This window comes from Pleurodeles waltl, chromosome 5 (genome assembly GCF_031143425.1).
Source record: "Pleurodeles waltl isolate 20211129_DDA chromosome 5, aPleWal1.hap1.20221129, whole genome shotgun sequence".
Taxonomy (NCBI): Eukaryota; Metazoa; Chordata; class Amphibia; order Caudata; family Salamandridae; genus Pleurodeles; species Pleurodeles waltl.
In genome coordinates this window covers 751528598-751555830 of record NC_090444.1, presented here as the reverse complement: position 1 = coordinate 751555830, position 27233 = coordinate 751528598, and the positions used below count along the sequence as shown (strand labels likewise).

The following is a 27233-nucleotide window of genomic DNA, read 5'->3' as shown; positions in this document are numbered from 1 at the left end:
ATCAACCCCTGATCTGTCAGGAAGCCCACTAGACACTAGGAAAAGGTTTAAAAAATATAAATGTAGTGGTGGTGGCTACCTACCATTGGCACAGCTATGACTCCACTCCAAATAAATGGGCAACAGTTTTTCTGCCCATTCGTGGGGGGCAGATGGAGATAATGATCCTGATCTGCCCCCCTGAGGGAGCAGAAGGACAACTAGACACCAGGGATCTTCTTAAATAGGGGTGGGGGATGCCCAGCATGGGCATCGTCATGCCTCCACCCAATGTTAATGCTGCAACAGTCTTTCTGCCCCAGTGAGGCAGATGGGGTAATTACACCTGATCTGCTCACCGGGGAGGGCAAAAAGTCACCTGGACACTAGGGGCTGAATTCATGCAATATTTGTTTGGGTGGGGGTCTTCTTGCAAGGGTTCCCATTAACTATGGTTTGATAAATTCTTGTTGCAGGCACTAGGCCTAGCGACACAAGTGGCACAGTGTTTTTATCAGCACAGGTGAGGTAACGTTGGGTGTTAAGAATTGTGAGGATTCCTTCAGTTTCTGGAAGGCTCCATCACAGAAATGTGAGAAAAATGTTTGATTTCAGCCTAAGTTTGAGTTTGGAAGGGTATTGTGGGACGGAAAACCTCATGAAATCCAAGCAAGGCAGAGCAGACTGAACCCCCTCCCCCCCACTAGATGTTTGGTTTTCACAAATGTGCAAGTTTGCGAGTTTTCCCTAGGTTCTGCCTCAGCTAGGACCCAAAATCCACAGCCACCCACTTTGGAGGAAAAGGATCAGTTTTGAATGTTAAAACGTGGTGTATCCATGTTGCATTTTGGACCATTTCCTCTTGTGGGCACTGGGCCTGCCCACAAAAGTGATGTACTATTTTTATTAGAACACTTGAGATGAATGCTGGTTAAGGACGTTTGTGGCTCCCCACAGATTCCAGAACTTTCCACCACAGAAATGTGAGGAAAATGTGATTTTTAGTCAAAACTTTAGGTTTGCAAGGGACTCTGGGTACAACAACGGTGAAAGCCATGCATGTCACACCACCCTGGATTCCCCTACATCTCTAGTTTAAAAAAATATACAAGCTTGCGAGGTTTCCCTTGGTACCAGCAGAGCGACGGCCCAAAGTCCACAGCTACTAACCTTGCAAAAAAAGGGTCAGTTTTGAGTGCAAAAAATGATGTATCCTTGTTGCATTTTAGGTATTTTCCTGTTGCAGGCACTAGGCCTACCCACACAAGTGATGTACCATTTTTACTAGAAGCCTTGGGGGAATGCTGGGTGGAAGGAAGTTTGTGGATCCCCACAGATTCCAGAACTTTCCATCACAGAAATGTGAGATACATTTTGTTGTGAAAGCTTGAGATTTTCAAAGGATTTTGGTGCGAGCTGTGCAAGTTATACCACCCTGGATTCCTCCAGGTGTCTGGTATTCAAACATGTGCAAGTTTTCCAGGTTTCTCTAGGTGCAGACTGAACTACGGCCCAGAATCCACAGCTACCCTCCTTGCAAAAAAGGGTCAGTTTTGTTAAGAAAAATGAGATGTGTCCTTGTTGCATTTTGGGCTTTTCCTGTTGAGAGCAGTTGGTCCACCCACATAGGTGAAGTACCATTTCTGTCTGGAGACTTGGAAACATGGTGGGAAGAAGGAAGTTTGTGGATACCCACAGATTCCCGATCTTTCAAATGAGGAAAATGTGTTTTGTAGTCAAAGTTTGAGGTCTGCAAGGGATTCTGGGTAAAAATAAAAAATGATGAGAGCTATGCAATTCACCCCACCCTGGATTCCCCCAGGTGTTTTGGAACATGTGAAAGTTTGCTAGGTGTCTGCTGAGCTTGGGCCCAAAATCCACAGCTACACACCTTGCAAAAAGGGGTAAGGTTCTGAGTGGAAAAAAAGTGATGCATCCATGTTGAATTTGGGTCATTTCCTGTCGAAGGCACTAGGACTCCCTACACAAGTGAGGTACCATTTTTATTGGAAGACATGTGGGAGCAGAGAATGGTGCAATATTTGTTATTAACAACTGAATTTTGTTGCATGTGTGCCTTCCAAATGTAAGCCAGCATTTAAGAAAGAAGACATTTAAAAAAATACCCTTCGTATCATATGCAGATACCCACAAATTCAGAAATGTACAAATATCCAATGCTCCTAAACTCCATTTCTTGTTCCCATAAATATGTAGATTTCCTTGATACCCATTTTTCACTCTAAATATTTCACCTAATGAATTGGTCTATGCTCGTGTGATGCTTAGGGATTGCACTTTTCATACTTATTCTTCTCAAGTTATTTCAATACAAGCACTGGATGAGGATTAAGGCTTGTTCTTGTCTGTCTCTTTACTATGTTCCAAGGAGGAGGCCTGTCCGCCGTTCCCTCGAGAGAAGCACAGTTAGTAATAATAAGTATTTGATTCTCTCTTCTTAGTTTGATGCCATCACTGTAAACACCATGAATGTGCACTGAAACTCAAAGGGGTGGAATAGGTAGGTAGGCATACCCCCCTCTGCTTCATGATTTCTACTTGTTAGAACTACTGGGGCGGTGGGAAAGACGTAAGTGTCTTTCCCAGTCCCCACACCCGGCTACACACCTGACAGAGCCACACTCCCCCTGAAGCATAGCAGGAAGATGCAGCTCCTGAGTCATCTCCTGGTTGCTCCTTTTTCATTATCTCCTGCTCTGGGTCACAGTGAAGGGGGGGATTCCCACTGTCTTCTTTGTCTCCAGTCGACCCCCAAAGGTGTTTGAGCGTTTGTTCGTCTTCCGGATGCTCGGCACTATTCTCTTCTGTCTTCGCCTCCAGTTGCCACTGCGAAGATGCTGTCTTCAAGTCTGGCCCCTCTTTTTTTTCTGATGCCAGGGTCAGTACAAGAAAGTTACCCTCTAGCTGCTCCTTCTCTTCAGAATGTAAACTTCCCTTAAAGGGATGGTATTCTTCCTGCAGGGGAGAAGAGGGACATAGTGAGATCTCATTCTCCCAGGGATTGGGCTGTCGCTGACACATCTGCCCCCAGGATTTGCCCGATCAGGGAAAAGAGGATAACTTGAGAGAAAGTCAGCATTGCCCTGCTCCTTGCTTTTCCGATGCAGTACCTCAAAACTAAAAGGTTTTAATGCCAAAAACCAACAAAATATTCTATTGTTCTGTCCTTAGTTCCAATGTATCAGGTCAAGGGAGCATGGTCTGTGTAGAGAAGAAAATGTCTACCTTCCAGGTAGTATCGTAGTTTCTCCACAGCCCACCTCAGGGCAAGGCATTCCTTCTTAATAGTGGAATACTTCTGCTCCTGAGGGAACAACTTACGACTAATGAAAACAATGGGATGTTTGTCTCCTTTCTCATCTTTCTGAGATAATATAGCCCCTATTCCTATGTGTGAAGCATGCATCTGCACTAGGAATGGTTTGACAAAGTTAGGGGATAACAGGACAGGTTTCGTAGTGAGAGCATTCTGTAGGTCAAAGACCTCTCTTGCTATTGCTGGGGGATGGTCAAAAACACATGGTTGAACTGACTTTTTCAGGAGGTCTGTTAAGGGAGACGATATCTCAGAATACCGAGGTATAAAATGTTGATAAAATCCAATCAACCCTAGGAACGCTCTCACGGCCTTCTCATTATTAGGGAAGGGGGTGTCGAGGATTGCCTTAACCTTTTTGTGCTGTGCCGCTGTAACACCATCTCCTATTAAATAACCTATGTACTTGACCTTACTATATGCAAATCTGGACTTCTTGGCATTAATATGTAGATGGGCATTTTATAGCTCAGAAAGAATTAGAGATAGGTGGTGCAAATAATCTTCCCAGGTTTTGCTGAACATAACTATATCGTCCTAATAGGCCCAGGAGTATGCCTGATGATTATGCAGTACAGTATTCGTTAGTCTTTTGAAAGGTTGCAGGAGCACCATATAGGCCAAAGAGAAGGACAGTAAATTAGTACGTCCCAGATGGAGTGGCAAAGGCAGTTTTTTCTTGGTCCTGGGGACTCAATAGCACCTGCCAATACCCTTTGGTTAAATCAATGGTGGTAATGAACTTAGGTTTCCCTAGTTTCTCAAATATCTCGTCTACCCTCGGCAAAGGGTACCCATCCATTTTAGCCACCTTATTGATGGCTTGTAAGTCAACGCAGAATATCATACTGCCATCAGGTTTTGGAACGAGAACAATGGGAGAACACCAGTTACTGGTAGATAGTACTATAACTCCCATTTGTAACATTTTGTCAATTTCTGTTTGGAGTGGCTTACGACATGCTTTGGGGATTCTGTAGGGTTTTTGTCTGATAATCTTGGGTTGGGATGGTATGATCAGTTAGGTGGGTTTTTCCAGGAAGTTCAGAAAATATGTTTGCAAAGACTTTAAGGCAGGTAAGCTCCACACATTTTTAGGGGGCGGTCCTAACCATTTTTTAAGAGGTTGATGTGATATATTTGTTCTTTTTTTTTCAGACAGTTGCAAATGCTAGGTCACCTTCCCAGCCTTTCTGACTATTCTAAAAGGCCACTCGCTTTTGAGATTGTTAGTGGATGTAGGTAAGAGTAGCAGGGCCCATTCCCCTACATTACAGGTCCTCCATTTCTTTCCTTTGTCATATATACATTTGTGTTTTTGGCTTTTCTCTAAGTTCTCCAAGGCCAATGACCATAGTTTTCCCAGGCGGAACTTTAACTGGGTGGCATATTCTAGAAGAGCTTGAGCATACTCGCTGTCATCTTTCTCACATGCTGCTTTTGTGATTTCCAAAAGAGTACCTGGTTGTTGTCCGAAGAGTAACTCAAAGGACGAGAACCCCAGACTGCTTTGTTTTTGGCTCCAGAGAACAAAGCAGGCCAACGGAAGCAACTGATCCCAGTCGTTCCCATCTTCAGACAAAAGCTTTTTTAGGGTTAGTTTCAAGGAGCCAGTACATCTCTCCACCAGACCATCTCTTTGTGGTCTGGTGCCAGGAGCCCCACACACACTGTCTGCCAGAGCACCACAGTTCTTGCAGTCAGAACACTCTGCTGCTCCAGTGCTGAGACCTCGGGCACAGCTCCATCAGTGCACTGCAGTTCACACACTCCAAGCCCTCAGCCATGCCAGTGCCAGGAACCCCACACACGCTGTCTGCCAGAGCACCACAGTTCTTGCAGTCATTACTCTCAGCTGCTCCAGTAATGGGACATCGGGCACAGCTTCATCAGTGCACTGCAGTTCACACACTCCAAGCCCTCATCCGCACCAGTCACCCCCACACACTGTCTGCCAGAGCACCTCAGTTCTTGCAGTCAGTAAACTCTACTGCTCCAGTACTTGGACCTCCTGCACAGCTCCAACAGTGCACCGCAGTTCACACACTCCAAGCCCTCAGCCATGCCAGTGCCAGGAACCTGACACATGCTGCCTGCCAGAGCATCTCAGTTCTTGCAGGCAGTACATTCTGCTGCTTCAGTACTGGGGCCTCAGGTACAGCTCCATCAGTGCACTGCGGTTCACACACTCCAAGCCCTAAGCCGTGCCAGGAACCCCACACATGCTGTCTGCCAGAGCACCTCAGTTCTTGCAGTCAGTACACTCTGGTTCTCCAGTATTGAGACCTTGTGTGCTTCTCCATCAGTGCACCACAGTTCAGAAACTCCAACTCTCTCAGCCATGCCAGAACCCCACACATGCCGTCTGCCACAGCACCTCAGTACTAAGTCAGTACACTCTGCTTTTCCTTTACTGGGACCTTGGGAACACCTCCATCAGTGCACCTCAGTTCACACACTCCAAGCCCTCAGTCATGCCCATGCCTGAACCCCACACACGCCGTCTGCCAGAGCACCTCACTTCTTCCTGTCAGTACACTCTGCTGTTCCAGTACTAGGAACTCTGGCACAGCTCCATCAGTTCTACCCCAGCGAGGTCACTTCCTTTACCGAACTGGGACCCCACTCTCATACAGTTCCATCACAGCAGCTCAATTACAATATTCAGTCCCAATGCAAAACCAATACTGGACCCAAAAGAGCAAAACACATCTCAGCCAGTTCACCTTACGTCTAACATCCAATGCTGCTGTTGATGGGAACCACCACATCTCCCCCAGAATCCATCAATTCTAACATTCAGTGCACATTTCTTCTCAGTACATAAGCTCACACTTGCCCTTCAGGACTCCTTGATTCTGTATTTCAGAGACAATGCGACTCCCACACTGGGCCCCACTCACAGCTTCACCAGGACACCTCCAGGCTAACACTCGGCAACACTGGCACGCCAGTACTAGGTTCGACACAGAGCTCTATTAACATACCTCACTTCTGACCTTGGGTGCCCGTTACTATTCCAGTACTGCAGTCCACATAGAACTCTGTCAGTGCACCTCAGTCCTAACCTGCAGTGCCCCATTATTCCATTACCAAGAATTACACAGCGCTCCGGTTCTCATTCCTCACCCGCTGCCTTTCTGTTATTCCAGCACTGCTCTGGGACACAGCTCTGTCTATACCCCCAATCTTGATCTGAAGCACCCCAATATGACTGTATTGGGGTTCAAATACAACTCCGCTAATGCACCTCCTGCTGTTCTGCAGTGCCCCCTGCTGTTCCACATTCTGACTTCTGTTTGAGAACATGGGGGAGCTAATTACATTTATTCTTAGTTGCCATCTTTATTTGGGATGGTCTTTTTCACCTATCTCACTCCATTCTTTCCTTTACTCTGTTTAGTCTCAATGTTTTCTTCCTCCCCAGTTTTCTCTTTCCAGCTCTTAAAATCCACACTTTAACAGTTACACTCTTTCTTTCAACTGTTTATTTCTACCCCTCTGTCTTTTTTTAACTTCCCTCTTCCTCTTGCTACCTCCTCTTTCAAACTCGCAAAAACATGGTTATTTCTTTCTTTGTTTTGTTCCTCTTTTTTTCTTCATCAGGCGTTTATTCTTTCACTATTTTATTCTCTTTCCTTCATTCTTTCTTTATCTTTTTTATTTGCTCTTTCCTTTGACTGGTTATGCATCCTTTCAGTTTTTAATAGATCTTTCTTCCATCCTTTCTCTTGTGTTTTTATTATCTTTATCTGTCAATTCACGTTTTCCTATAAATCCCTCTTTTGTCTTTTGACCCAAATTGTCAAAGTGGTTTTCCCATTCTGTGTCTGTGGGAAATGTGTCAGTACATACATGCTCTGGTTCTTTTTCTGCTTATTTCTCTCACATCTCTCTTTTTTTCTCTAATGTTAATTCTTCTCTATCTTTTCACACTTATTTCATTATTTTTTCCTTTTTATCTTCTGTTCGCTAGCTTCCTTCCCTTTTTTCTTTTGTTTCACATGTTTGCTCTATTTCATCTCCTAGTTGTGTTTTCATTTTCTCGTTCTTTCTTTCCCTTCTCTCTTTTATTTCTTTGCAATTCCTTCTCTTTCTTCCTTTTGTCTGTTGTATTCCTTTAACATCTCTTTTTCTTCCCAATCGCTTTCCCTCCTAAGGCCTAGCCCTCAATAGAGCAACAGGTGCAGTGGCACCGAGGTTCAGAGCTCTGTGGACCTCTCAAAACTCTAATTACAGCGGTATTTTCCTAAAATTGCAGTTAAGCGTTTTCCTTTCTTACTCCAGGGCACATGACACCATTACTACTCCACTTGCCCTCGCCATCTTTACTACAGACTCACTTTTTCCTTTCACCCTCCAATCCCTCCCAAATTATATTTTTGTTATGGTGTTTTGAGCATTACACTCTAATGCTAAAAGTTTATTTCTGATAAATGTTTATATGATTGTGTATGTTTTATGACAGAGGAAGAAGGTAAATGGACTTGCACGCCATAACCCTTGCACTTGGCAAATTTCACGAGGTGTTTACTGCAAGAAAGTAAAAAATGCCATAAGGTAAATATTGTATTTGTATGTAGCAGATGCAGTTAGTTTCAGGTGCGACAAATATCGCGTGGGATTTTTTTACTCGCAAACTAGCACTGAAACACAGACATAGAGTAAATAACGAACCATGTGGTGGTATTATCGTTTTTTCAGTGGCATTCGTATTAAAAAAGTACACAGAGATTACATAGTTAAATAATACAAATAGTCTTTATAATTCTGAGTAATCTATTAAATTATAGAACAAGATATATGACATGACACAATCTAAAATTGTTTTTGTTCTACAGTTTAAGAAATAAAAAACAAATAAAAGGTCAGAGAAAGACAGGAAAGCAGTGCTTCTGGGAGATCCTGTAACATGAAGCAAAATTAAGAATAGTCAGATATATTTAAGCTACCTGAACCTTTTTAAACTGAAGATGGAAGCATACAAGTAAACTAATTTATTATTTTAGGTTAAAGGGAAAAGGATGATCTATCTAACTAAACTTATCACAAATATCCAAGCAATATATAACGGTTCCCTTTTGCAGGAAACAGGAAATCATTGCAGAATTGTTTAAAAAGTGTTGCTGAAAGGAAAGTTAATAATGTCTGTTCAATATGTACATTTTGTTCACGAGAATGGAGTCTATTCATCTGTCAAAGCTGTGAATCAGGTATGAAATGAACTTTCAGAACATTACCCAGAAAAAAACTCCTCTTTTCAGTCACTCCATTTAGATCAGCAAGGTATGACATTCAACCTGACCTAAAGTTTGGTAGGTGTAGGACATCCAGTGTTCGATGTTCCATCAACCTTATTTGGTGTCTATAGACATCAATGCACTTTTTTGCAGTTTGTGTAGCAGGTACGTGGCTTTAGGGCATCAGAGGACTTTACAAGAAAACCAGATTATATTACACTTTTGCTTAGGCACAGGGAGATTAAGGGACAGATTTAAGAAAAGTGATGCTGCACCCAGTGCAGCATCACTTTCCTTGCGTCCCTTAGCACCCCACTACTGCCACCATGTGTGGGCTGTTTTTATAACACGCCACACCATGGCGCAGGAAAGGGTGCAATAGCATCAGAATTTTTGATGTTGTTGGTGTACTGTTCAGGTTTAGCACCACAATTTTGGTGCTAACCCTGAACAGTACATAGGGCCCATTATAAATAATGGAAGCCCCCTTTTAACGCCTGCTCTGAGCAGGTGTTAAAAATGCTCCAAAAAATGACGCAAAGTAATCTTTTAGATTTCTTTGTGCCATTTGTTCAGCCTCCCTAATGAGGAAATCTTTCCCTTGCATGCATTGTGCCTGGCGTAGGCGTAATGTGGAGCAAGGGGTTACAAAGTGGTGCAATGCATGTGCCACTTTGTAAATCTGGAACACAGTTTTTGCAAAATATTGCCACATTAGCATTAAAAAAATGATGTTAATGTGGCGATATTATGGGGCTAGGGGCTCGTAAATCTGCCCTTAAGTGTCACCATGAATCACATGATGTGGGATATTTTCTGCCTCCGCCAAACTCTAAACCCACCCCTTCGTGCAGTCTTTGTGCCAAGAAGGTGTGTAACTTAAGGGTGCAATGAAAGATGCCAGGCATATTTTCCAGGTTACACACTTGACTACTTGCCAACGTGCATCAAAAAGTACTGAAGCAATACACGGTACCGTAGCAACCAAGGTTATGACAGAGTTTGCCTTTAATAGACCAAGACAGGCACATTCCATTTGTCAGCGGGGTTGTTGTTTGTAAAACTAATGATGAAGACGTGTGTGTTTGTCGCTGATTTTGTATCGCACCTACACAGTAAAAGCAGCTCAAGGTTAAGAGGACTTTAAGAAAATGTGAAATATTTCTTTGCCAATTGTCCATTTCAAGGCGTATTGTACATCGGAGCACACCTGTATATTTCGCTTTACCTTCTTGCCAAAATGAAAATCTGCCTGTGAAAGTCAGGGGCCAGGCTACCTAAACCGTCACTTTCTTGTGGGTATAGGGAAAGCCAGTGAAGGCTCTGTAGAGAGTGCAATTAGTTCTTTAGTCCATAAGAGTTCGTTGTGAGCACTCATTTCAATTACAGTTCTGGGGGAACTGAAAAGCCAGCAATTAAGGTTTCAAAGGGGCATGATTTTATACAAATGTATACCATATAGTTCATATGAGATTCCGGGAGCCTCTTCTTGTAGTCCTACCTGGTACACATACACACACACACACACATATATATATATATATGAGGTGGTACGCATTTAGGCCCTGATTTATACTTTTCGATGAAAACCTGCATTAGTACAGGTTTTCGTCAAACTGTTTACCGCCGGCTAGCGCCATTCCTGGACGTCATCTGGGCGTCATATTTAAGGAATGATGCTAGCCGGGGGTAAGGCCCGGTTAGCGTCAAAATAAATGACGCTAACCGGGTGGGGGAGGCATAGGGGAAACAGGAGGTTGTGCGTTGAAGAATGGAGCTAGTCAAGTTAGAGTCACAAAAATTACTCTAACCTGACTAGCGTCATTTTTTGATGCACAACCCCCATGGACATGACTCCTGTCTTAGTAAAGACATGAGTCATGCCACCCTGCCCAGTGGCCATGCCCAGGGGACTTATGTCCCCTGGGCATGGCCATTGGGAACAGTGCCATGTAGGGGCCCAAGTTAGGCCCCCTAGGGCACTTAAAAAAAAGAAACTTACCTGGAATTACCTGGGATGGGTCCCCCCATCCTTAGGTGTCCTCCAGGTGTGGGCAGGGAGGGGTGGGGGTGTCTCTGGGCCAGGGAAGAGCACCTGTGGGCTGCTTCCATGGTCTCTGACCATGGAAATGAGCCCACAGGTCCCCTAACGCCCGCCCTGACACAGGCGTTAAATAATGGCGCTAAGCAAGCTTAGCACCATTATATAAGGCCCTCCTCCTACCCATGTGGGATTTTTGAACAGGAGGATAAATAAGGCCTTGGAGTCATTTTTTGCCCAGGAACACCTACCTTGCATCTCATTGACGCAAGGTAGGTTTGCACTTTAAAAAAATGACGTCAACTTCAATATTTTGACTCTAGATGGGTCTTGCGTCAAAATATAAGTATGGAGTTAAGTTTGCGCCGGATTTGCGTACAAAAGAATTACGCAAATCCAGTGCAAACAGACTATAAATATGTTCCTTAGTGGTCATTGGCTACCCAAAATATATCCCCAGTAACTACTCTGCTGCAGAGAGACCCGTTCAGTGGTTGAACAAAGCTTGAAATCTGGGCTGAAACGCTTTGGGTTCACTGGATGGGGTAATCGTTTTCAGACTCTGAGGGTATGCGTCTTTCTGCAGAGGAGCATTTTTTGTGGATATAATTTTAATATATAGTTGTGTGTGTGTGTGATTTATTTTCAGATTTTTCATTTGTTATTTATTTGTAGGAACCTCAAATGTAGTGTAACTTAGGCATAACGGTAAAAAACGTAGCCAGAGCTGCTATATTGTGTAGATAGCAAGCTCACACTCAAACGCTATTATCAAACTATTTCAAACGGAAGGCACAGTTAAGTATTGGCAGTAGCCTCTTCTATATAGCCAAAACTGGTTGAATGCAAAAGAATCAAGAAAAGAACCATGAAATGGAAGGCCTTCGAAGTTTAGACTGAGGAAACATTTTTAAAATAGCCAGTACAGTGGTACAGTGGAAAATTAGCAGTCGAGCTGGACTTTACAGCATTGTCTTTTCAAAAAATTCCAACACGTTGGTTAGTCATAAACAGCATGTGTATTCTCTTCGGTCTGGGATTTGATGGTATTGTCTTAATAAGAGTAATATGATCCAATGACTACATCAAGTGCATCTCAAATCATCTTCCTGCCACTCTTCATCAGCCTTAGCCAGCTCGCTTCCATCTGATTAGAGAGAACAGCGCATGGATGACATAGGATAGGGTAGCAACATAGGCAAACACCTAAAAAAGAAAGAAAATCTTTATTGATTGAGTGAATATGGATTTAAGATGCTAGACTGTATTCTGCTATATTTCATTTAGACATTCTAGTTTTTCAATGCTTTAGCATTTTGTGTTCTATAGAAAATCCTTGTCACACTGTAAATCTTCACAATGCAGTACAAGATGGGTATTTAGATTAGAACCTGTAATATGTAATCTTCACCTTTAACATCTGTTGATGATGGTGAAAATTGGCTCAACATCAGTTGAACTTGTATATGGAGAATGCTGATCACTAGAGAGGAGCAGACTGAATTTAAGTGGTAAGTTAGGCCACGCCTACTTTCAGGAGTCACCAAAGTATGTAAACATATTCAAGGGCAATCACCTGGGCAGTTAGTTGAACATGATGACAATTTTTCCAAGATATGAATAAAATGCCATGTCAATTGGAACACAATATACCAGCCCAGTTTGCTTTTCTAAAAACACACATCAGGATACTAAATACGCTGTTTTATTCTGTCCAGTCTACCAATTAACCTTATGCCTTCACCCTTTTTTAGGTCGAGCGCCCATCACTATCACTCGTTCATGGGTTTGCCTTTCAAAAATTCTTTATCATCATTGGTAAATGCTTTGCGTTTGTCCCTCCTTGGGGGGATTTTGTGACCGCCTTGGCCATCAACCCTGTTACATGGATAATTGCAGATTTTCTGATACATTTGACTGCGAGTTAACTTCTTTTTCCTTTTGTGTCTCTCCTTCACACTCATGGCCATGGCAGCAGTGGCGCTTTGAATTGGCTTGCTTATGTCAATTGTTTTACTTTTCATTTTCAAGTTACATGGCAAGAAAAGTTCAGGTAGGAATTTACAATGCTAATAGCTCTAACTCAAGTAAACGCAAGACCCAATGCATTGCAAATGCTTGTCATTTTCAATTCAGCTGTTTTGCCTGTTATGTTGTTCCAAATACTGCTCTACAAGCAATGAAGACATGCAGGTGCTACAAATATAATCTTCGGAAAAGTAATGAGAACGGAGATTTTCAAGAAATCATTGCTTAGACCAGAGACATCCAGATGCAGCAACAAGTTGTGCTAGATGAACCGACAAAAATCATGTCTAGATCTTACCTGAAATGCCACCAATACCTGTACTCCTTGATCTTCTATGCAGGCCATCCATACAATTACAGCCAAACTGGATGATGATGTGTGAATTAGTCTAAAAACTGCCTTGGCCAAAGTATCCCATCTATAGGGGTCATTTTGACCCTGTCTTTCTTCTGACCGCCAGGGTAAATGTGGCTTTTCCACCACCAACAGGCTGGTGGTGCAGACTGCCACATTATGAGTGCGGTGGGTTGGCCTCTGCCAACCCACCACATCTCCACTCATACTGCCATGGAAGTCTGATCCGCCGGGTCGGAGATGATCACAGAAGACCACCGGCGGTATTAGGAGCCGGCCTTCCGACATGGTTTCAGTGGCAGTAGCATCGCCACAAAACCATGGCGGAAGGGTATCCGGTGACAGGGAATTTCTTCCCTGTCACCGGTAGATGGCTCCCCACCCCAAGCAAGCACCAGACCCTCCCTCCTCCCTCCAGCCACAGCACCCCTCACCTCCCTTCTGACACATTGTTTCCCACCCTCCTCCCCACATACATGCACATAGACCCACCATGCATACACCCATTCACCTACACTTACATACCCGCATCCAATCACACACATCCATCCACGCATTTACAGCATCCATGCACACATTCACAACAACATCCATTCACACATTCACAACATCTATACAAGCATTCACAACTACATCCATACACACATTCGCAACTACATTCATACATGCATTCATGCATGAATACTCACACCCATCCAAACACGCATTCTCACACGCATACACACTGACATGCATAGACGCACTAACTTCAACATTCAGACGCGCATACAATCATGCATACACGCGTTCATGCACACATGCAGACACCACACACCCATGCTCACACGCACAACACCCTTCATACTCCCAATCCCCCCCACCCATGTCAGACAATCACCTTACCTGTTCTGGGCAGAAGGTCATCCGGAAGGGAACGGGATGGGGCGCTTCCACAGCCGGCAGCGCCTGGTCAGCAGGACACTGGGAGGCCTTTATGTGGTGGAACCACCAGAGTGCCTCCGCCCACCAGCACAACTACTGCCGTATTTCCGCCCAAAGTGCGGTGGAAATTTGGCAGTACCTGTGATATGGCGGGAGGGAGATCGCCAGCACTGGTGGTCTCCTGGCGCCCGCAGCTTTGGCGGTCACAGTCATAATGAGGGCCTATATCTCCACTACATTATTTAAATGGACGAAGGCTCTTCAAAGTGGATGAAAGGCACTACACATCAGTGATAGTAAAGAGCAACTCAAATTTTCCAAACCTTAGAACCATACCCGCTGCGTTTAAACAAGGAGGCTGATAGATCAAGGAAATTTACAGATGCAAACTTGACATGGTAAGAAATTACACTTACACCTGCATCGCAGTGGCAATGCATCAAAGTGTTATTGCAACACTGTCTTTCACCGAACAGTATGATATTTTGTGACAGAGGAGAACACTGCAGGACAAGAGGGAAGTTGTGCTTTTCTTCTCCATTTCCTGAATATAAACCCTTCATAAAGCTGGTTATTTCACTGCAAACGAAATTTGCAGACTCCTCTCCTCATTTTACCTAGCTTGGCCTTCTAATTGAGAAATTACCCAGCAGCCCTTCAATTTGGCTCATTAGGGTGATTCTTATGGGCGGCTTCTACCAAGTAACTCTGTTTTGCTCAGTGTCTGTCTGCATCTGTTAGATGGTGGGGCTTTGTATGACATCATTGTTTAATGAGACGTATCAGGAGTTTTGATGAGGCATGGGGCTAAAATGTAATGCCAAGCCCTCTGAATGATTCTTCGATTTATTCTTGGTGACATGAACATCTGTTTCTAGGTATTAAAAAAAGACTCCAGGGAAAGAGAAAATACTCCTCTGCCACCTTATAAGGCAATGATCATGTAAGCTGTCTTATTAACAATGAAGATGGCAGGCTTTCTTTCACTTAAAAATCTATAAATTAATTTGGCAGAAGGAATGTGGGGTTTTGGAAAGCACGTAGCCTGGGACATGTCCCTTTAGCACCACCTCCACCTTCCATTTGTACACTCCTGGCAAAATTTGTAAAAAATAATAAATACAGGGACCCAAAGCATTTCGGAAGAGCATGTCACTGGTCTTGCTGTATATGAGGTTTGTTGAATACCAAAACTGACTGGTTTCAATCTGACTTCATGCCCCTTTCACACACCACTGTACACTTTCTGTCTCTTTATCTCACTCTTAAAGGTTCTTTTACATTCCTAGTTTCTCATTTGTAAGACCACTGCTTCTGTCCTCTGACACTGCCAACGAGAGTCCCAAACATAAAGCTGGTGCATGGGAATAGCTTTTCCTCTGCAAATAAGTTACCAACCCAACTCATTGGTTGGTAACTGATCAATGGTTTGCAATCACAGTATGCAGTCAGAATCTATTGATACACACCTTTCGATTAGCAGATAGGAGGAGAACACTTTTTCATGTCCCCTTCTATTTGCAATTCTGGAAGGGTTGCAAAAATCGTACATTGTAAAAGGCCCTTTTGGTTTCGTAAACATTGCGATTTTGTGGAAGGGCTTCATACATTTAGCATGTAATAGCTTGGTCAGATTTTTCACCCCTGAACATTGTCTTATCCTGTCTGTATAAATGTGATGGATATTGAGAAGCTCTAGTATTATATTAGTTGCAGACTTCAGTAGCTATATAGCTGTTACTGAAAGCTGTGGATTTTATCCAGAATACATGTAAAAGTGATGATCTACTTCTTCTATTAAAGAGGTTTAATTTAAAGCAGTTTGAACTAAAACCGATGGCACTATGCCCGACTGATCCTATCATGATTCAATTTAAGATAAGTGGACAAGTATTTAATTATTTATCAAATATAGACTTTAAATCAAATTTAGCCTTAAGACGTGACCTATGGATGCTACTGGTAGAGGGTCTTCGCGATAAAACATTATTGAAAATGGTTATGTAAAATTATCAGTGTTGTAAAAATAAAGGATTCCCCTATAGAGATGCTGGCTAAAACCCAAAGGAAGTTAAAATTAGTTCTTTAGGAGCTGATCTCTTTAAAAAGGAGGAAGCTATTCTCAAAACAAGGATGGTCAACAAATTTCTGCCGGGCAATTAAAAATGAAACAAGATGGGCAAGATGTGCACACGTGGCACTAAAACCCAAAGGAAGTTAAAATTAGTTCTTTATGAGCTGATCTCTTTAAGAAGGAGGAAGCTATTCTCAAAACAAAGATGGTCAACAAATTTCTGCCGGGCAATTAAAAATGAAACAAGATGGGCAAGATGTGCACACGTGGCACTACAGGTATAAATATATACACACACACACACATATATATATGTATGAATTACTTCCGTACATAGCAAATTAAAAGAGCTTGTAATTCCAATCAGTAATTGTTTAAAATTTAGAAGTAACTGAGAGACATTTTGAAGTAGCGCCTGAAAATGTCATTCCTTCACAAACTGCTCGCAAAGAGCTCGCAAGACATTTTGTTCACACTACTGATAAACTTCCTAATATGCTATTGCTGTGAATATTACAATCTGAGTTGACAAAATTTGCTCAGGTAGTAGATTTACGGTTTATTAAGCATCTTATGTTAGATATCCGTTCCTGCTTCCTGAGTAAGACCGATATATAGATGCTGCAGAAGATATTTTGTGTATTGTAAATGAGCCCTTGTAAGGTTGTAACTTTCCAGGAGAGCTTACATAGGCAACAGTGTTGCCACCACATAACAAAATTAGATTCCACCTATCGTGCAAGCTTTCACCCTTTTCTAGGCTTTATTTCATTTCTAAGTCACAGAAGCGGATAACACAGCACATTGGTATTTGGCATCCAAAGGTTTGCTGTTCTGACTTACAGTATTGTTTTCGTCCTTGAGAGGTATGGAGTTCGTTGGAAAATATTTTTGTGAGCAGTGGCTGTATCTGAGAGATCAGGATGAACCCGCAACACTGGTACTGTAAGACTTGACACCATAGATCATTTGACTTTTTTACTCTGTAGGCCTAGGTTTTTGAAGAGAAGTTGAGGTGTAAGAGAGGTCCCTTAATTTGACAATCTGTTTGTAGAGGGAATGTATGCGATTGGGACGTGTCACCTCTGCCATATTTGGACTATCTTACTGAGTTCCATAGTGTCTGACCCCACCCACATCTTTTCAACACCTATTTAGTTTCGCTGGCTTGCTTGATTAAAGGATGTAGAGCCTGTGGTGCCAATTATATGTTGTGAATCATTCATCTTTCACGGGAATCGACTGTTGCCAGTCACGTATGCAAGTGTTCACTCTGCTTGAGTCAAAATAAACCCAGATCACAGTGTTCGCTCGTGGATCTTTAGATACACTACCATATGTTTATTTTCCATTTCTTTGCTCCCACCCAACTCCACTGCAAATTGTATTGAATTTAGAAATTATTTTTGATAAATATTTACACTTTTAAAGGTAAAATCACAAAACTATAAACACTTTCTTTATGTGTTATGAACCGCCTTCTAGGTCATTTCTATTTTGAGGCAGGAAGAATATTAGTTGATATCTTGGTTTTATGCTTTCAGACACTTTATTTTAAAGTTTTGTAAAAGCTTCTGAAGAAATTTCTGAACGTTCAGAATCCCGCTATTCAGATTACTTTTTGTTATGGCCAGGTCTGCTATTGTTTTACCAGACTGCGCTAAATTGGGATGGCTGCCAATGGTAGAAACATTTTATCTTTTGTGATGGACAGTTTGTGAATTGACTCTGGCATTATTGGCAGGTTGCGATTAGCTCTTACATTATTCTCAAAACTGTTACAAAATACTTAACTGGCTATAAATCTGCTCTCAGAATCTGACCCTAAATTGTCAGTATCAAAATGGAAGAGGGTATAGGTAAAAGAGGAAAGGATAGAAGTTGACAGGGTCAAACTGCTTAATCATTTGTCTATCTACATTATAAGAATTTGTAAGTACTCCATTTTAACTCAACCTCATAAATTTCTTTTCCGAAATAATAATTTGCTCTGGTTGTGTTTTTCATGTGTATTTTCTTTTAGATTGGTATTAATATGTTAATCTGGTGTATATGTTACAATAACTGTGTAGCCCTGGTGATGTATTGTGTTATTGGAATGTTTCAGGGTGTGTCGGACCTCTACTAGGTGAGCCATCTATTGCTTGAGTAGTGATTTTTTTACTATACATTGATGCCTGCTTTGTCTGCTGTTTGGGCATGTGAAATAATAAACAAATACACTTTAGGAGATCTGGTACAGTGCTGTGGCTGAATTGCTATTGTGAAACACGAAAAATGTGTTCTTATCCTGATTTCCCCACTTGACCATATTGTGTGTTGTAAATCACCACGTAAATAATGAGCTGTTTATATGTACATTCATGTTCTGCATACCGAAGCCTAGTATATAAAGTGCCTATCCACAGACCAATATTATTCCAGGAGCAGCCTGTCTTTACCGTCCTGCATTCTGTCAAGAATTCTCATTGTGCCATCGGAATAAAGCTATACCTCACTGATGAGACTCGAGTAGGTTAGAAAGCTGTTTGGGGTTGCTTCTGGTCCGTTCAGGTGGAGGGCTTGTCTAGCAATTGGGACAGACTGTTCTCAGAATGAGAAGGGTCAGTACTGATTAGCATAAGGTGAGCCTTTGTTAGAGTGGCATGGTGGGTGAAAGATGTTGGACTGGAATGTGGCCTGAGTGATTGCCGGAGGCCGAGATTAATACATGCATTCCATCCAGCGGCAGCTGCCATAAATCTCAAGGGGAGGGACGGGTAGGGGGATGGAGTTGGGGGGCATAAAAAAAATAATATTAAACGCTAGCTGCCTCGCGCTCCTCTTCTCTTCTGGTGTCCCAGCATTCACTGGGACACCAATGCAGGCTCCTCAGCTAAATCTAGCATGAAAACAACATAAGAATTGGTCTGAGTGGCTTCGACTGCATCTCAGACACAACCCTGGGGTCTGTGCAGTTTCTCTAACTCGGCTGTTCAACACAGCCGGGTTGGAGAAACCGAGGTGCACATGTGTGTTTGGTCAGCCTAAGACGGCCAGCTAAACACAAATGCACACTTAGGGGCACCCTCTCCTCCCCCCTTCCCTCTCCACCCTCCCGTAGCCTAGCCCTGCCCCTCCATGCACATATTGCAAGCTGAGCCAGCAGCTGTTAAATAAAATGATAATTAGATACTGTTTTATTTTACAGCCCCTGGCTCTTAGCCAGGAGGGTGACACTCCTTCATCATTGCAAAGGAGCCACCACTGATTCCATCCATCCTCTTCTCATTATTGCAGTTTTCTCTCTAAGGGCCAGATGTAGCAAGGGGTTTTATCCATTCTGTGTCTGTGGGAAAATGTGTTCGTACATATGGCCCTAAGTGTGATGGGTATTCCCAGATATGGGTCCCCTTTGTACTATGCCATAGGACTCAAACTGTACCTCACTGATGAGACCTAAGTAGGTAGAGACTGGTCTCAAATTGCTTGTGGTCACTTCTGAAGGGGGTCTTGCCTGGCAGTTCGGGACAGGCTGTTCTCATAAGAAGCAGGCTCAGTATTGATTTGCATAAGGCTGGCCTTTGTTTAGAGTGGCACAGTGGGTGAAAAATGATAAACAGCAATGAGACCCCAGTCATTGCCAGTGGCTGAGATTAATTCAAGTCTTTGATCCATCATTGTGTTGTTGTTGCACTACAAATTACTAAGTTTTTATGCAAGGTTTTCTCACTCCTGATAGACCTCGCTTTGCTTCAAGATTCATAGTTGTATCTAGTGAGGTCCATCAAGAACAGAACAAGTTTTGTGGGCCTACCTATGGGCTACACTGCAAGCTGGGTTGTGACAGTGATATGCAACAGATCTGCCAGAAACTCAGAAGGGTATTTGTAGAGGCACCTTTTGTTCAGCCTTCCAAAGTCAGTAGGTACAAACACAGTCCATCATCTACAATTCTTTAACAGACCCTACACTACTAAAGAAAAGATGAATAAGACACATTGTGATGATTATCATGGAATTAGCACAGACAAATGTTAAGCTTGTAAATGACACAAGACACCAGACATTGTATGTTTAATGCAACAGAGATCCTGCCATTAAGAGGTAGGTAGATTAATATGGCATACCAAGAGGCAATCTTTGCAATCAATGAATGTCCTTGGGCTACCCGTTCATATGAAAGAGATATCTTTCCGAATGGCTTCCTGTTCAAAGATGTTCCTGGTGTTCATTATTAGAATACACAGACTATACAGTGAGTCATGGTGGGGGTGGGAGGGCGAGGGGAGGTATGGGGGATTATGGCGGGGTTGGAAATTTGTGAAGAGGGATTTGTCTGTCCAATGATTCCAGTGAGAATATGGGGTGATAATTGTACAATATTAACAATTAATACATATTTTCTATGCAGCTCATAGATAATACACTAGATATTGAAGGTTTATTATGTAGAATGTATTGAATTCTTCCCCCGGCCTGTAGACAATACAGAAATAAGAGGAGGTGAAAATATTTCCTGATAACACTCCTGATGATGGCCTGGTTTTGGGCAAATTTTCACTAACCTGGGCAAGGTGTGCCCAAAGTGCCGCCCTACAAATCTCTACTCCAAACCACCCTTTGGAGAGGCAATACCAATGTGAGGGGCTACTTATAAGTACCTTAGCCAAAGCAAGGAGTGGAAATCCCTCTCCCCCTTCACTTCAACAATGTAGAATAGGAGTATATGGGATAACTCTACTCCTACCCGGCCTTTTGTTAAAGCCAATGAGGGAAGAAATTAAACCAACTCCTCCCACTGGACAAGTCAGAAGAGGTGTGCATTTAGCCCCCCGCCCCACCCCCAAAGCCCTGGTCAGGTCGAGATGACAATGGAGGCCGAAGGACCTTTTTGTTTTACATCTCTTTCCAGTCCGCCAAACACACTTGGTTAGAGATATACATATGAGGAAGGGCCAATGACCGTATACATATAAATAATGCAGCATCAGGACTCCTTCAGTGTAGCTTTTTGTCTTTTTAAACATACTTTCCTACCTTCCGATGTTTGAAGACAAAGGGAGATGGAAAATAAATGTCTGTACATGCACAAGTATATTTATTTTTTAAGATTGAATGTTCCTAGGGATTCTCCATTTTTTATCGGGAGACAATGAAACAAAAGAAGAATATACAAGCGCTGTGCCCCTGCATTATATATTCATATTTTGCCTTGTGGCTGAGGAATGGCTATATGAAAATGCACCAAATGATGCAAAGGTCTCTGTGCCTATAATACTTAGGGACTTCCTACCAATGTTTTTTGAATTTTGTACAACCCAAGTTTCCAATGAGAACATAAAATGGAAATAAAGTGGCATGTTCTGTTAATCTCCATCTCACAACGTTTAAACTAAATGTCAAATCTGGACCAATTTCTGAACGCTGAGTATCCTAATTGTGGTGCAAATTGGTGAGGCATGGAAAAAATGTTAAGGCTACGAAAGGGATATTTTATGAAGTGCACTGTCAACCATAACAAAGTATATGTATTCCATGGTTTGTAAAATTTTCAGGATCCATAGGGCTGCACTTAGAAGAGCAGTAGCTAAAGATCACTTGTTTGTTGCATTTATTATTGAGTATTTTTTTGGTTTCCTAACTTCTTCTTTGACCTTAACATTCCTTTTAGAGACAGAACTATCTACCTTGTTCATAAAGACTTGCCTGAGTCACATGGTATCTATCTTCCTAACATTTTGACTCCATAGTCTCCTAACAGGCTGCTAGAATTTGACATCCAGCTGTTCCTAGACATCATAACACCATGTAGACTATTCTTTATATTGAACTACTGCATGTCATTAATTTAATCTCCAAATACCTTTATTTTAGAAAGACAGGCAAGAGAATCATGTTGCTTTAGGTTTCTTTCCAGTCTCGACTTGCTTTAGGAATTTCATGGATAATCAATTTAGATATTTAAACTGATTCTAGATAACCAATATGATGACTTGGGATCAAGCTTGATAGCTTGCACTAAATCCAAGAAGACTACCAGATGTCTAGTTCACCCTAAACAATGGAGACAACAAAGCTGAGAAGTTGCTGAGCATAATAGAGATGAAAATAATTGAATGTGAATGAATGCTTTCCTCCTGCTGCGTCTGGTGATCTTTGAAAGAGGAGGGCCCAATACCTGCCATGATTTCCGACAAGTGAAGCCAGTGAGCTCAACTACTTCTAGGATGGTTCTGTAGGGTTCTCTGTGCTCCCTCCAAAATATGTAAAAAATGAGATCAAAGAGTGCCAGTTAAAGCACATTTTTCAGGTTTGATTTCTCAAAAACTAGACAATCTGAAAGTGTATTCATTAATTGTTTAAGTAATGTCATAATGTGTCCAAGTCAATAAAGCTAGAGGCTGCCCAGGAGGCGTTGACCTCATTTAAAAAAAAAAAAAAGTGCAATAAGTAGACCATGTGCCAATAATTACCTTGATTGTTCAAGGGCTAGCATTCTGTTATGGGGGCTTCCACATGGCATGGATGCTCCTTTGTGCCAGTGCCAGAATGTTGTCATTGAGCGTATCCACATACAATGGGTGACCCGTATGACAAAAATTACCTCTAGCACTTTGGAGTCAGCATTTGGTCATGAGTGCATACCCATTCCTACCATGTGTGATCGTTGTCCTCCAGTATGCCAGTAGAAGCATTTGGACTTCAGTGTCCCACATGGCAAGAATTACATCAGGTGTGCCAGCAACATCATTTTGTCATTGGTGCTCCATATGCCAAGAATTATCTCCAGTATGTCCGTGCCTGCATCATGCCATTGGTTCCCATTATGTCAAAAACTGACTCAAGTATGCCATGCAGTGCCAACATTTTGCAAAGCATGCTCCTTATGTAAAGAAGGAAGTCCAGAATGTCAGTACAAGCATTGTGTTACTGGTGTCCCAAGAATTAAGTTGTGTGTCAGTGCCAGCATTTTGTTATGTGTCGCTTCATGTCAATAATTTCCAACAATATGCTAACACCAGCAGTTTGTCACGCGTGTCGCTTATACTGATAATTACGCCCACTATGTAAGTTCCTGTCTTTCGCCATTGTGTTCCATATGCCAAAAATAACCTTTAGTGTGTTCATATTTTGCCATAGGTGCCCCACATGCCACAAATTACCTCCAATATCCCAGCACCAGAATCTTGCCACTGTAAGGCATAATTTACCTATAGTTTTGATGGACAAGGGGCAGACTCAAGCATTATACATGCCAAAACAGTTTCACTCACTCATGCTCACTACATTCACTCACTCAGACTTATTCTCACTCATACTCATTCTCAATAATCCAGACCCCTTCACTCTAACTCCCTGATACTGTCTCAAACATCCTCACTCATTGTTATTCATTTATTATCACTCACTGTCACTCTCATACATAGACCTTTACATTCACCTTCTCTTACTGTCACTTGCTCACTCTCTGTCTCAGTTTCTCATTCTGTCTCATGTATTCTCACTATGTGATTCTCACTCACAGTTACTCTAACAGTCATCCCTCTCAATTAGTCTCACACATTCTCCCTGTCACTCACTCTCAATCACCCACTATCCCTCACACACATGCTCACCTGCTAACACATGTCCACACGCTAACTCTCTCACACACAACACAAGTACTAATATTCAGTCAATCACACTCATTTTCACTCACACACTCATTTTCACTCACACTCCTTTATACTCATTTGCACTCAGTCTCGCCCACTCATCTTCACTGTCATTCTCACTTATCTGTGCTCACTCTTACTGTAATTCCCTCATTCTCACTCAGTCTCACTCAAGTCGCAAATCGGAATGTAGGATGGTGTCTCTGACACCATCTGCGACTCTCAAGGGGTCGCAAAGGCCAACCTCATGTATATTTATGAGGTGGGTTGCAATTTGCGACCCCCTTGAGACTCGCAGCACTCACAGGGATGGTGGCCTGCTGAATACAGCAGACCACCATGTCTGTGACTCCTTTTAACTAAAGCAGTTTTTTTTGTAATGCAGCCCGTTTTCCTTAAAGGAAATTTGAAATGGGTGATAACTGCGAATGTTTTGCGACTGCGTTCGCAGTCACTAAACAATACAACGTTGCGCTGCGACTCGCAATTAGGAAGGGATCACCCCTTCCTAATTGCGACTAACAATCCCGTTTTGCGATTCTGTAACCAGGTTACCGAATCGCAAATTGGGGTTTGGGCATCGCAATGTGCTTTTTGCACGTCGCAAACAGCAAAATTCGCTGTTTGCGACGTGCAAAAAGTTTAGTACATCTGGCCCATAGTTTCAAAGAATGAGAGGTTGTAATGTATGAAATAAGGTGTGGGCAATTTTCTGAGATCCGATAATAGAGATTAAGTAGACAGGTATATGACTTATAGTAGATCAGCGTTTCCAACACGGTGGGTCCTGACCCACAAGTGGGTCTCATGCTTATTTTTGGTGGGTCATGAAACTCAGAGCAATAAATAAAGATGCCTTTAAATTCTGTGCTTGACTTCTCATGCTTGTTGGTGATTCAAAGACATATGTCAAATGTTAGGTTGCTTTTTTCTTTTAGCCTGAGGGCCAATGCTTACTTTTCTTTCTTTGACTGCAAAGCCAAAGGAGTTTTTAAAGAGAATTATATGACAATATAGTGTGTTGCTTTTCGAAATACACAACAAAATGTAAATACCTATAAATGAACGGTATGCATCCAGCAGTTAAGAAAACAAACATTTCACACTTTTTTGTAATTATTAAGTGTGCTGGACGCAGGGATTTTAATAGTATTAAACAAATCAAAACACTTACTTGGTGATGCACAAATGATAAATATTCACAGAAGCCCGATTTCCACACATTATCATATGTGTACTTTTATAGTTGTGTCAGTAAAATTGTATGTTTGTGCAAATTTAGTGGCCTTTTCAATGGAAAATGTATTGTCAGTAAATGACAAGTCTTTTTTTTTCTCACAAATGTTATTGCGTTTTTTTTGTAACAGTTACAAAGTTACAGTAATACATAGTTATATAATCATATATTTAGTGCTTCTTACATTTACAAAGCCATTTCTGTTTTACAGTATGAGATAATTTCACCGTGTTTGCAAACTGTCTGAAACCCCCAACACTCCTACTAACTTCCCCAACAAGCAAGAGCAGTTCACCGTCTTCTATGCTTACCCATGGAGAACACAGTAAAAAAAACACTTCACATCCCTGGAAGGAACCCATTGGTAGATATGAGTCAGTCATGGGTTGACCGTATATTAGGTATGTTACTGGGCTTTTTCATGTTACTGTATACGTATTCCATGAGGGGTATGATGTGAGAGTGAGCCTCGCAGCATCACAGCTATCCAAAGTCTCAAATTTATATTGTTAAACTAATTAGTTTAAGAGTGTATGTCCATGTCCTCTTTCGCATGTGTGCGAAATTTCTCTAAGTGTGTATCCCACTCCATAGGGATATGGGTTTTGTGTAGGCCCCTGTATTCTTCTCTACAAAGTGCTTTGCTTTCAACCTGGACGAACTCCAATACTTCCATTTACCACTGCGCTACTTGGGGGGAAACGGGTGATTTCCATCCACGCGTAATAGCGTGTCTTGCCAATATCAACGCCAAGTCAGCAAAGCGAGTGGTCATGTCACGTCTACCGTGATCAAAAGTAGAGACTTGTTATATATTTGAGTATCTGCACTATTTCCGACTAATAATTTTGTAACTGCGGGCAGAGGATATGTAATAGATCTGCGTCCATTTGTTGACAGCGGGAGCAGCCTGACCCTGAGCCCGAGTATAGTTTATTGATGCTATGTGGGGTAAGATATGCCCCATGAAATATAGAGAATTGATTGAACTTGAATCTGCAATTTCTGGACATGGTTTTTGGGGTTGTAAGCAGTCTCTTCCAATCTGCGTCCGTTAGGGACTGGTTGAGATCTGTATCCCATTTTTGATAGAGTGTTTGTAACGATATTCCTAAATGTGATCTTAGGCCTCTGTACTGCCATTGAATTAAATGATTGCCATGACCTATTGCATGACATGCATTTAGAAATTCAGATGTAAGAGGTTCACAACTGTTTGGTGTCCAGTGTTGACGTACAAAGCAAATTAAACTGGCATGTATTAGGAACGGTGTATTTGGTAATCCGTGAGCATGTATAAAGTCCAGGTGTGACATAGTCATAGTCTCTAACTGTTCCCAAGGCTGCAACTCTCTGCTGATAGGGTCCCCATTGCCAGTGGAAACCCCCTCAATGGTATATTAGGAGCATATGGAACTGGGATATGTGTATATCGTAGGGACATTTGCCAATATGCCAAGGCCACCCGTACAAGAATGGGGACCTGGCGTGGTTCGAATGTGTTTGGGCACAACATCTTATGCAGTTGTCCATTTTGTGCTTGAGCGGGTGTATAGCCTGTATCATGTAAGTTGTATCCAGCTAGCCAATACGCTAACCACTGCAGTTGTGCTGCTATGCAATACGCCTTAAGGTCTTGGGCACCTATTCACCTCTCCAGCACCAGCAACTGTAGTTTTTTCAAACCTATCCTACGATGTCCTGATCCCACACCAACTCAATCAACAAAATATTCAAGGTGGTAAACACTGGGGCCGGAACCACCACCGATAGATTAGTGAAACAGTACAGGAGCCTCAGAGGAGGATCATTTTTGCCTGTGCCAGTATGCCTGCTGTAGTGAGGGGCAGTGTAGTCCAGAAGGCTATTTGAGTCTTTATGGAATTGATCATCTGCTGTAGGTTACCGTCTAATATATCATATAGGTCTCTATATCTATAAATCCCTAAATAGCAAAACATATGGGTTGCACTGGGATGTGAGCTTCTCCCAGTGCCATTGTCTAAAGTATGCTGGAATGCAAAAATACATGATTTTGCAGCGTTTATTTACAGACCAGAGAGTCTGCCAAAAGCAGTCAGTTTGTTTTCTATTGCAGATATATCATGATGTATGTCCTGAACATATACTATCATGTTGTCTGCATACAAATAAGTAGCCTGTATTTCGCCTCTAAGCGGGATCCCCCATTCCGGTGCGGTACGTCGCAGTAATAGTGCTGGGGGTTTGATTGATAAAACAAATAATGGTGGTAATAAGGGACTGCCCTGACGTGTTCCCTGGGAAATGTTACAAGATTCTGATGTGCAGTTTTCGATTTTTGCCCTCGCCGTAGGTAATGAGTATAACAGTCTCACCCAATTTGTGTAGGAGGTTGGTATTCC

The 27233-nt window shown here is 42.2% G+C and overlaps 1 protein-coding gene across 1 annotated transcript in view; it reads right to left on the bottom strand.

Moving 5' to 3' along the window:
- Positions 1-8058: 8058 nt before the first annotated feature.
- MAL (mal, T cell differentiation protein) overlaps positions 8059-27233 on the bottom strand; it is a 236354-nt gene continuing 217179 nt past the window's right edge. The window contains exon 4 of the mRNA XM_069234715.1: positions 8059-11803. Within this exon, the coding sequence (XP_069090816.1) occupies positions 11726-11803 (78 nt within the window). The 3' untranslated portion in view covers positions 8059-11725. The remainder of the gene's footprint in view (positions 11804-27233) is intronic.